General features: G+C 39.0%; 1 protein-coding gene across 2 annotated transcripts in view; it reads left to right on the top strand.

Annotated features, from left to right (window-relative positions):
- The window catches only part of LOC125721125 (lactose-binding lectin l-2-like), a 116523-nt gene extending 104857 nt beyond the window's left edge, over positions 1 to 11666 (top strand). For both annotated transcript variants that reach the window (XM_048997121.1, XM_048997120.1), the window contains exons 3-7: positions 2525 to 2563; positions 4682 to 4794; positions 9155 to 9280; positions 10449 to 10557; positions 11437 to 11666. In XM_048997121.1, the coding sequence (XP_048853078.1) occupies positions 2525 to 2563; positions 4682 to 4794; positions 9155 to 9280; positions 10449 to 10557; positions 11437 to 11504 (455 nt within the window). In that variant the 3' untranslated portion in view covers positions 11505 to 11666. The remainder of the gene's footprint in view (positions 1 to 2524; positions 2564 to 4681; positions 4795 to 9154; positions 9281 to 10448; positions 10558 to 11436) is intronic.
- Positions 11667 to 12532: the final 866 nt, after the last annotated feature.

Here is a 12532-nt window from a genome sequence, read left to right as displayed (position 1 = left end):
TGGTGAAATAACGGTTCAGTTAACCTAACATTGACATTAGCAAACTCAGTGAATCATAATACCGGTAATGTTACTTACAATAAACTTACAATAAACATCAGGAGTGTCGTGACGTAAAACTGCGTTAGGGAAAAACTGTCGTGACAGAAAACTGCTGAAAAAAATCCTAGTGGTAATAATGTGTTTGGTTGATTCAATATGGGGCTACACTGACCACCTAGAGTATCCCGAAAAGTACAAAAATAAGTAAGAACTAGCTAGCTATACTGTATGTCGCACTTGCAATTTTCATTACATGCTGTTAGCATAGAATGCCCCACAATTCAATCCACCCATTCATCCATTGGCTACTGCTTATCGGGTGTTGGGGTGCAGCAGTCTAAGCAGGGATGTCCAGACCTCCCTCAGCCACCTCCAGCTTCACTGGTGGAATACCAAGGTGTTCCCAGGCCAGCCAAGAGATATAATCTCTCCAGCGTGTCTTGGGTCTGCACTGGAGTCTCCTCCTGGTTGTACATGCCCAAAACACCTCCTCAGGGAGGCATCTAGAAGGCATCAAGTTAGGTGTCTGAATCACCTCAACAGGCACACACCGGGTCAAGCTGCAGGCCCCCCTGTACTTGAGCCCCCGATAGTCCATTAATGATATACCGCATAGAGGGACTACCGACTACAGAAACGAACTCTTAAACTACTTTAATCTTGTACGTTAACAGGGCATTTGTAACGTGAGAAACAAAACAAATGTTTACAATGGATCATAGCAAAAAGAAGACATGAGCATAATGTGAGATTTAAACACACCGGACGACTCTGAATGATTGATCTGGTAGTTAAATTATTTTAAACCACTTGCATAGAAATTGGGACAACTTTCGTTAACAGATACTACATAATTCTATTTAGTTTGTTCAACAGATAGATAGTAGGACGCGTTTATTGTAAAAGCTGAAATTACCGATATTAACTTATATAGACTGATTTTTTGACTGATCATTTAAAAGCAATGCTAGATAATGTTAAAAGTCATGCTGATGAATATTATGTTTTAATAGCTTTCACTCTTTGTAAGGCTAATGTGGAAAGGGAACCATTATTCAAATTGCAAAGTTTGTTAAATTTTGTATCTAATGACTGAGTAAAACTGGTTTGATCCCAGCAGACCTTTGTAGTCTTTACGATGTGACAACTGCATGTGCATGAAATGCCATGACAATATTAACATGGTACATTGTGCAAGCCAATGACAGCAGGGGGGCAGTGGGTATCGCTGTTGCCACACACCGATGCTTTGTGCGTGTGGAATGTGAATGTTCAACCTGTGTATATGTCTGACTTTTTCGTGAATCCTCCAGTTTCCTTCCACTGTCCAAAAACATGCTATTTAAGAATCAGTGTGCCTAAATGTAGCATATGTGTGACTGAGTGTGCACCCTACACTGGTTGCTTGGTTCCTGCCTCATGCCAATTGCAATGTATATATTATATTATCCATCCATCCATTTTCCAAACCGCTTATCCTACTGGGTCGTGGGGGGTCCGGAGCCTATCCTGGAAGCAATAGGCACAAGGCAGGGAACAACCCAGGATATATTTATATACTTATACTTTATATTATATTATATTATATTATATTATATTATATTATATTATATTATATTATATTATATTATATTATATTATATTATATTATATTATATATGAATCATCAGATTAATTGGTAGATTATTCGATTATCGATATAATCGATAGTGACAGCTCTGTATTCTCAAACACCAGGAGATACTAGAATCATAGGAATAAAGGAATACAAGACAAAACATACACAGCTGGACCCAAGCAAGAATAACCAAGGGTTACAGAGTGTCTTGGAACACCAGTGAACAAAAACCTTTATTAAATCAGGGAGTCAAGAATATGAGACAAAACTCATCCCGTATTGGTTAAAAATAGTACACAGTATTTTTCAATATTTCAATATGGCCAATCACAGTTGGCGGAGTGGTGGGTCTGAGGCTAAGGATCTGTGGTTAGTACTTCAAAGGTTAGCAGTTCAAATGCTGTGAATTCAAGGGTTCTATTGGTCCGTTAAGCCAGACCCTTAACCTGCACTGCTTGGTCCTGAGTATGACATTAACCTACATCCAGCCCTGTAAGCAGGTCCTGAAAGTCCTCTTTATGAAATGCTGCAAGCAGGTCCTCATATATCTGAAAGTGAGTTGAAAGTTCGTAAACAGAGGAGCACCAGTATACCAGCAATTTGTGTGACTTGACCCTAATGTAATACAGTTAACCAGATCTGCGCCTGTTCTTTCATGTGCCGCCACTGTGTTGGACTATGGCTAAGTGATAGAATTAGATTACCCCATAATTAATTACACGAGTTCTCCACGATGGATTGGACTGCTACCACACTTGTAACATACATAATGGCACAGTGCATTATATGCAATTAAAAGACTATGGAAAAATATCTTCTATGGCTTTTTCTGTTGAATGTTAAACATATTTTTGTGCATTTCAGTGCTCCAAAATGAAACTAAAAGTCTGGAACCTTCCAAAGGTTAGTACCTTTTATTTTATTTAAAACATCACAAAACAGATAAAGTTATGTTCATCTGCAAAATGAATTGGATTAGTTTTACTTTTTTATGTTTACTACTACATACTGATTTTACTATACAACTGCAGTATTGTTATAATAGTTATATCATTATGAATTATATTGTCTGTCATATGAACAAGAACTGTTTGAGAAATGTGATGATGTTCTTTTGCCCAAAAATATTATGGATGCAAAACAGTCACTTTGCAAACTTTTGGACGTCTTGAGATATTTGATTCTCATTAAGAGTTATTCTACTTTAATAGACTAATGAAGGTGGATACTGGTGCATGAAGTGGGCCAGTACTCACTGGTACGCATTACCATAATCTCTTTGTGTTTTTCTTCATAATCTGCTGGTACTGTTTAACAAGTTGAGTACTGGTACCTGTTTTTCCCACTTCAAGCACTGGTGACCCCCAAGACATAACATGTTCATGATATTCAGGTAATGTTTAAGACTATAATTTCAACCGCTTTAATAAAAAAAGTAAATAAATTTTACTTTTACACTAGAGGGGCAAGATGAGGCGACCCCCAAAACAGGAATGGTTTAACAGCTGGAGGCCACTGGCATTTTTCCCTCCTCATCTTTTCTGACAGTTTTTTTCACTAGTTTTGCATTTGGTGATGGTCAGTGTCACTGCTGGTAGCATGAGGCAATACCTGGACCCTACAGAGGTTGCACAGGTAGTGCAACTCCTCCAGGATGGCGCATCAATATGTGCTATTGCCAGAAGGTTTGCTGTGTCTCCCAGCACAGTCTCAAGATTCCAGTAGACAGGCAGATAATCAGGGAGAGCTGTACAGGGCCGTAGAAGGTCCTTAACCCATCAGCAGGACCGGTATCTGCTCCTTTGTGCAAGGAGGAACATGATGAACACTGCTGGAGCCCTACAGAATGACCTCCAGTAGGCCACTGGTGTGAATGTTTCTGATTGTTTGGTCAAAAACAGACTTCATGAAGGTGGCCTGAGGGCCCAACGTCCTCTAGTGGGCCCTGTGCTCACTGCCCAGCACCATGGAGCTCGACTGGCATTTGCCATAGAATACCAGAATTTGCAGGTCTTCCACTGGCACCCTGTGCTTTTCACAGATGAGAGCAGGTTCACCCTGAGCACATGTGACAGGCGTGAAAGGGTCTGGAGAAGCCATGGAGAACGTTATGCTGCCTGCAGCATTGTTCAGCATGACTGGTTTGGTGGTGGGTCAGTGATGGTCTAGGGAGACATATTCATATAGGGATGCACAGACCTCTACAAGCTAGGCAATGGCACCTTGACTGCCATTAGGTATTGGGATGAAATCCTTGGACCTATTATCAGACCCTAAGCTGGTGCAGTGGGTCCTGGGTTCCTCCTGGTGCACGACAATACCCGACCTCATGTGGCAAGAGCATGTAGGCAGTTCCTGGAGGGTGAAGGAATTGATACCATTGACTGGCCCCCACACTCACCTGACCTAAATCCAATAGAACACCTCTGGGACATTATGTTTTGTCCATCCGATGCTGCCAGGTTGCATCTCAGACTGTCCAGGAGCTCAGTGATGTCCTGGCCCATATCTGAGAGGAGATCCAGGATATTAGTAGCGTGTCCCGACATTGTACGCACATGGGGCCATACAAACTACTGAGTATGATTTTGAGTTGCTGCAATGAAATTTCGGCAAAATGGACTAGTCTGCCGCATCATTTTTTCGCTGTGATTTTCAGGGAGTCTTTGAATTCAGCCCTCTGTAGGTTGATAATTTTCATCTCCATCTAACCATGGGCATCCTTTCCTTCCTAACACATTACTCAGTCCATATATGTATAGATATCCAACATGACTTTTTTTTCATTGAGATCTGATGTGTTTTCAAAGTGTTTCTTATATTTTTTTGAGCTGTGCGTGTGTGTTTATATATATATATATATATATATATAAGACTAAAATTAAAGTTATCAGATAGGGGATTTAAAGAATGCAGTAGGTATGTAGCTTCCCTATTGTGAAGGCTGTAACTGTCCTAACACCTAATTATAATTACTTAAGTCAGCTAAACCAAAACTAACACCCCTCCTTCATTCTACAGGATTTTCTTCAGGATTGAACATCCCTACAGCCAATTGCCCTGGTGGTTGGCATCAGTATCATTCACGCTGCTTCTACTTTGAAGGACAACCAAAATCATGGGTGGATGCACAGGTAAATGCCACTACTGATAAAATCTTGATTATTTGAGATTGTGCTGCACTTATTAATGAATCCTTGAAGAGCATTTCGTAATGTACATGGGAAAACTGGAGGATTCATGTATCTCTAATCAGTGTTGGGGAAATTAGGTGGAAAGTTCAATTCTAGAAAGTACAAATCCAGACCATGGTTTTGTTTCAATCAAGCACACTGAAAAAAAGTTACTTTGAATTAACTCAATTGAATCATAGACAGTTTCACACAAATAGAATGAGTATTTTGAAAATGAAACATTCTGTTTAAGTTGATGCATTGACTTTGTGTTCTGAGAACAGAACATAGCTGAGTTAATCATGTTCTCATGTCTGATTAAACCAACTAAATTACTCTCTTTCAGTTTAAATTGGGTATATATTCTAACGTTGTATATTTTGCCCATCATCATGAAGAGGATTTTGCCAAAACCTTACAGGATGTTGTCTATAATAAAAACTGAACAGTGGTGGTTCTTCATAAAATCTAAATATTAAATGAGCAAAATGATTTGATTTGTTCTTCTATTCCAAGTTATGGTCTAAATGCAATGAGGCTGCTGTTCATTATTCCTGCTCTAGGACACATGCACTCCTATAGCCACTAGGGGAGCTCTTGCCTTCTCTCAGCCCTGATAAATAATATTGCAGTCTAGAAACCAATTCAGTTGGTTTAATTAGACATGAGAAAACTGAGTGAGACTGACTCAACTATGTTATGTTCTTATAACACATAGTCAATGTAAAAAGAATGTTTCATTTTCAAAATACTCATTGTAGTTGGGTGGGACCACTGTCTATGATTCAATTGAGTTCTTTCAAAGTAACTTTTTTGACTGTGGTTGGTTGAAACAAAAGCTTGGTCTGGATTTGTACTTTTTGGTCCTAAACATTCCACCTCTGACTACATTGGATTACTGCTGGAAGACTATCCCACAGCTGAGGAGCGCTATAAGAGAAAGCTCTGTAGCCTGCTGTAGTTCTTTCTACTCTAGGTTCTAATAGATTTCCTGATCCTTGAGATCAAAGCAGGCGGGGAGGGGTTGTAAGAGACCAGTAGATCTCTAAGATATTTTGCTGCAAGGCCATTCAGTGCTTTATAAGTTGATAGTATTATTTTGTAATTAATCCGAGACTTAACTGGAAGCCAGTGCAGGGAGCATAAAACAGCTAACATCATCAGTTTCATTTTAGTTTTTTTAAGACCTCTGGCTGCTGTATTTTGTAACAACTGAAGATCACTTGAGGATCCTGATGGACAACCAGAAAGGAGGGCATTACAATAGTCCAGTCTTGAAGTTATAAAGGCATGTATTAATTTTTCTGCCTCATGAAAGGAGGGCAACTTCCAAAGTTTGTCTATGTTCCATAGATGGTAGAACACAGTTCTAATAATACTTCTTATGTGAGCATTGAAACATTGATCTAAATCAAACAGGGCACCAAGTGTCAGGATCGGCGCCAGTGAACGGGTGTTCGTTCAGGCAGGCGAGCAAGCAGGAAGCAGGCAAGCAAGCGAAGGACGGGAAAACGGGGATTTATTCAATAGTAGGGCAAGGCAGGACGGAACACAAGTACACACTTGCAAACATCAATGATGGGCCAGGAACCAGGGCAAGACACGGACTGAAATACACAAGACTGGGCAAACATAATCAAACACAGCTGGGTACGATCGGGGAAGCTCACGTGGATAATCAGGGGGCATGGCACACACGAGGATCGTACGAGCCAGGCATGACACCAAGATCTCTGACCACATTTTTAGGCTGAGTAGGAAGACCACTAAGGCTTAGGTTGTAAAACTTATTTTGTGCAGCCTTAGGACCAACTAGCAGTACTTGTTTTCTCTGTGTTTAATTTAAAAGTTTTGTCATCCAATACCAGATGTCTAGTAGATAGTCTTCTAACGCAAAGAGCTGGGATGTGTCATCTGGTTTAACAGATATGTATTACTGTGTATCTGTGTACACCGACTGATATAACGAACCACCACACTCCTACTGATCTGAAGCTTGTGTTTTATTTGGCTAAACTTGTTACAATATTATATTATTATTCTATTTTTAAACTGTAGCCTGTCGTTGTATTTGAATTGAAGGAATTAACGATTGTAAGATTTAAAAAATTTTGGGTGACAGCGAAATCTGCCGAATCGGGGTGTGTAAGAGTGCACTGAGGTCAGGTTATATTTTTGCATCCCCTTTCTTTTGCAATCCCATGTAGTTCCTAAATACTTAACATTACTGCAGAAGTTCATCAAAGCTATGAAGACAACTAGTATCACATTCTGTAGATTAGACAATGGCAATGGCTCCACTCCTTATACAGCCTGACCCGCCTGATAGCATATCCCAAACTTTATATGGATTAACTACAACATGTAAGGAATAATTGACGACGGGCGGCTTCGCGTCGTGGCCGCATTACCACCTCGGGTGTGCATTATTTTCTAATAATTCAACGGTCCGGAGTCAATTATTCTGCTTATACTAGGGTTGCCTCACCTCAAGATATCAATCAGATGATATATTTCAAGGGATTAGTCCGGATTTTCTACTTAAATCGCTATTGTGAGTAGGATTATTTCTTCCGCATCTCATCCAACGACTCTTTTGCTAGTTCCAAAGCGTCATTTTAAAGCTGGCAATGGAGGCTTGAGCCGTTGATAGCAGACTAATGCGGTTAATAATGAAGTTATTAGAAAGAGAGCGAGAGAGACAGAGACACAGAGAAAGAGAAACACAGAGAGAGAGAGAGAGAGAGAGAGAGAGCTTGTATGAATTAGGCTACCTCTGTGTGTCCCTCAACAGTGTTCTGAAGCACCGTCTCTAAACTGTAAGTCTGCTTTAAGATGCAGCGCTGTTATTACCTCGCTAGTGAGAAATGCCATGTGTAGCCTTTAAGTTGGTACACTCGGCTAACTAATACTTCTGCAGCCCAGTTCTTGAAAGTTTCATATTCACCGTAAATATTAAAATTTACTTTCGGAAAATCATCTGTCATGTTGTTGTTTTTGTTAGTCCTGTGTGCTGTATAGGTACTGTATGCTAATTTCCGTTATTACAGTTAACTATGCGAAGTGATATGGAACTGTAATGCAGTCAAGAGAGCTACCTGGAACTACGTTCGCCGTGTGTATATCTGAAAATAATTGCACACCTCAGAACGTTCGTCAGCCAATCAGATTCAAGCATTCAACGGTCCCGTAGTATAAAGTTAAATAATACGCTGCTTAGGTTAACCTGGTTAACTATAATGTCAAAAAAGTTTTACCTCTGATGTCCTAATAAATATTTGGAAAAACCTGAAAAGATCAGGGAACTTTGTGCGTGTGTGTGTGAGCGGGTATATCTATCCTTATGAAGACACAATGTCCCCATAACGTGATAAATATCCATTTTTTTTTCCAGTTTCCTGGTCCCCATAAGGGAAAACTCTATTTTATAAATATCGGTGACTGGTATGAAAAAATTAAAAATTCAAAAACTCTTGTATTTTGCTTGGTTACTTATGGTTTTGGTTAGGGATGGGTGAGGGTTAAGGTTGTCATAGTTAGCGTTAACATTTTTCCCATAGAAGTGAATGAGAGGGCCCCATAAGGATAGGTATACCCTACATGTGTGTGTGTGTGTGCTTGTGTGTGTGTGTGAGAGAGAGAGACACTGCATTTGGCGAGAATCAAAATGAGATAGTTGAACAGTAGCCCTGCAGTAATGTTACCCTATGCCATGGCCCCACCATTCAAAAGGGAATTTAACCTACAGCAGGTTCAAGTTGAGGGCTATAGAAAAATATCCAGAGTTTCAGTTCAATAGCCCCAGAATAAAATCACTAAAAAGAATTATTTTACATATGAAAAGGAAACTATATGGAGTTAGCAGATGTGTTTTCTGCTACAACAGTGTTCTTGTAATGTTTTTGATGTAAATGAAAGGTGAAGAGTTTGATCATTTTGAAGAAGGGCTTGACAATCGTTCTACACATTTATGGGCCACAGGAGATCTCTACAATGACACAATTATTATGCTGCTTAACCCGTAACCAAAAACATTGCACAATCATCAGATAATTGTAGTATTTCTAACACTGCGTTGTAAATACAAAACTGTATTTAATTCAGTCTTGTTACAAAAATAGATGCACAGATGCTATTTTTAACTTTCTCTTATGTATTTTTAATTGGCAACACAGAATAAATAAAACAAAATTTATGAATGCGAGTGGCATAATAAAGAAAAGTTCCCAGTAAAACTGAAAATACTAGGTGCCCAATGAAGAGTTTATGATTAAGGGATTCATCAATTTATAAACTGCCCCTGTTCTTTTCTTCTGCACAGAACAACTGCATCCATTTAAAAGGGACTTTGGCATCCATCCACAGTTTTGAAGAGTACCAGTTTGTGCAGAGAGTCACAGGCAGCCATTTTCCTCGCGCCTGGATTGGTGCATTTGATGCTGTAAAGGTAAAGTGATTGGAATTATATAATACAGTTTGAAACGGAATGTAAATACTGTAATATTACACCATTTTGTTTTAAGTTACTCTAGCTGGTGTGTGCTGATGTGACGGCTCACACCTACTGGGTCGAATCCCATCTCTGCTCTGTGTGTGCAGTTTGCATGTTCTTCTCTTATGGATTTCCTACAGATATTCAAACGGATGTTGGTCAGACAACTTGTAAAATTAATTTAATGGTAAAAGTAATCTGTCTAGGTTAATTTCTAAAAAGAAAAATATGGCCCGGAGGTTCATGTGGATAGAGAGAATATCTTAACCAGCATAACCCCGGTGCTGATAACGGTCAGAATACAAAATGAAATGGGAAAGAAAAAAACTAAATTATGCTTCATTTACTATGTGCACAAGTATGAATATCGGTACACTAGAGTACTGACTTTTGCATATCCCTGCCTTTGAGACATACTCATGTGAATGAATTAATGGATTAATCAATCAATTAATCAATCAATTAATTAATTAACACCAGATAAATTACATAAAACTGAGCACAGACTAAAGGAAGCAGCGAAATGAATAGTAGCATTAAGTTAAGCAGCACAAGAATTCAGCAGCAGCATAAAAGTGCTTTTAGTGCAGATTATTAAAGGCCTTGTTCCAGTGTATGTGGTCTTAAACATGTGCACACAGTTACTTTTCACTGTTCTGGAAGAGGGGTTTGATGGCGGCCACAGCCCTTGGATAAAAACTGTTCTTCAGTCGGTTTGTTTGGGTTTTAATTGCCAGATGGCTGTGCTTTAAAGAGGGGGTATGAGACTTGTCCTTGACCATGTTGTTTAACTTCACAAGCTTTCCATAGATGGGTATCTAAGTGAGAGCAAGGTTTGGGGTTGATGCACAGTGTCAGCCATTTATCTTTTTTTTTTTTTTTTCTTTGGGGGGGGGCCTTGCTCACGAGCCCAGTGGATGTGTGACTATTTTGCCAAGGACATGATTCAAACCAACAAACTTCCAGTTATAGGTACAGAGGCCTAATGATATTGCAACAATGCACTTAATTTAGAGATCCAAACATGCTTATTTAATTGGATATAGAATGTTTTCAATTAAACATACTCATGGAATGACTCTCAAAGAATGACCTCTATCCCCTAATCTTCCAACTTGTACAGGTAGGAACCTGGCTCTGGATTGATGGGACTCCTTTTGACTTTACCAAATGGAACCCCGGAGAACCGAATAACCCTGGAGTAGAAGACTGTGCAGAGATTAACTATGGAGGTAATATCCAATGCAGAACCAAATGAGCCTAAAATGTTTCTTGTAGGATTTCTGTATAAAAAGCTAACATTTATATTGGATTTTCAATGGACTTTATGTTTATTTAGATTTTCTGTAAGGGTGTTAAAAACCTATTACCACACCTTTTTTATAGAATAGTAAATGGTTGAAGGTTCACTCCTTGTGTGTGTATGGTGTTTGTGTGTCTCCTTGGACTGTGCAGATTAGCTCTGGGTAAGAAATAGGGCTGGATGTTGTGCAATATTAATATCAACATTGCATGTTATGTACATGCAAGGATTGCAATAGTTAGTCGGCTTGAGATAAGACTTTTCTAAGTTTTCATATAATCAGCAAAGGCGTCGGAAAATGGGGGGCTGGGGGCAGTGACCCCAATGTCTGCTGCTCCCTCCCGCCAAAATAAATAAATAAATAAATAAAGTATATCTATTCCATACACAGTCTGCACCATATCCTCCATAATGTTACATGAAAGGATATTTATTTTGGGCTGAACATTAGAAAAATATCACATTGTGTTATTTTTGGGTTTAGTGATGGCCAAATCATTTTACAAAATCATTTTACCACATTGTGATAAAAATTTGCAAATTCATTTAAAAAATGGAAAAGATCTTGTATAAGATGCAGATGTCTGTACTGTGTGTGTGTGTGTGTCTATGCCCACTCTGTCATGGGACCTGTGCTACCTAGGACAGGCCCCAGATCCCTGTCAATTCTAACCAGGATAAGCAGTTAGAGGACATATTTCACTGTTTTCGTGTTATTTTAAATGTTCTGATACATCAATGTTATGTTAACAGTTAATGTATTGATACATTGATCAGTATTAACCATAAATTGTTTTTTTTTATGTAGCTGAAAAGGGATGGAACAACCTACGATGTATGACACTGTTGCCTTCTGTCTGTGCCAAACTGCGTTAGTTTCCTCACTGTCTGGACAGTGCCTGCAAGATCATTGTTTTTTTTTCCTTATTGTCTTAGCAATGAGTAACAGTTTCTCACAAAAGATTCTTTGCACATTCTTTACACTGTATACCTGTGTAAACCTTTAGCTATAATAAATGCTTCTGCTATAGCATCAAATTATCTGAAGTAAATGTGTTATTGCCAAAAACCACAGTGGAGTTAAGTAGTTTATAGCAATTAGGTCACCAAGTACCTAGAGCAGGGATTCTAGGCCTTTACAGCCACACAGCCTGGCTATTCCGTGTTATATTATCTGGACTCAGAGAATACACATGGGTCTGGGACCGGTCCGCTGCCACCACCACAGACACTGTGCCTATTAAACCAGTAACTCAAAAACATGTGACTGATCTTTTTCAGATTTTGCATTTTACAGTATGGGTGATTAATTGGATTTTTTTTCAGTAAGAGAGAGATCATCCCCAAAGTGAAGCAACACTATTTAATGACAGTAAAGGGAAGGGTTAAAGCAGACAGCATTTGACGTGCTGAATGTGATTATTCAAGAAGTATTTGGTGGATCTTATTACTGCAGCATGAAAAACATGATGGTCTATGTCTGATTTAATTTTGAGAGTAATTGCTCCAAAAATGAAGGAGCAGTGCTGTGTGGCAGCAAGGAAGCAAACAGCGGCTGTAAAAGACACTTAGTATTGTCAACACAGTATATTTAAAAGGATTTTATGGATCTTTGTCTAACTTTGCAGCAACATTTAAGGGATGACAAGCTGTAAGTGATAACATTTTCAGACAGATCGCACCAAAACTGAAGAACTGTGTAGTTATAGCAAAAACAAGGGTAGTTTCAGACTTTTGATTCTATTAGCACGATACCTCAAAAAGTATTTGATAGATCATTTTCAGCCTTTGCCAACATTTTTTAAGAGTGAAGATCTGGACCTGATCAAATTCTGAGACAAATCACACCAAAACTGAAGCAGCACTGCACAGTGATAACAAAGAGGAGGCAGGCACAGACACTT

The sequence above is a fragment of the Brienomyrus brachyistius genome, unplaced genomic scaffold (assembly GCF_023856365.1).
Source record: "Brienomyrus brachyistius isolate T26 unplaced genomic scaffold, BBRACH_0.4 scaffold32, whole genome shotgun sequence".
NCBI lineage: Eukaryota > Metazoa > Chordata > Actinopteri > Osteoglossiformes > Mormyridae > Brienomyrus > Brienomyrus brachyistius.
Note: the sequence above shows the minus strand (reverse complement) of the source record. Positions and strands in the feature narration are given on the sequence as shown.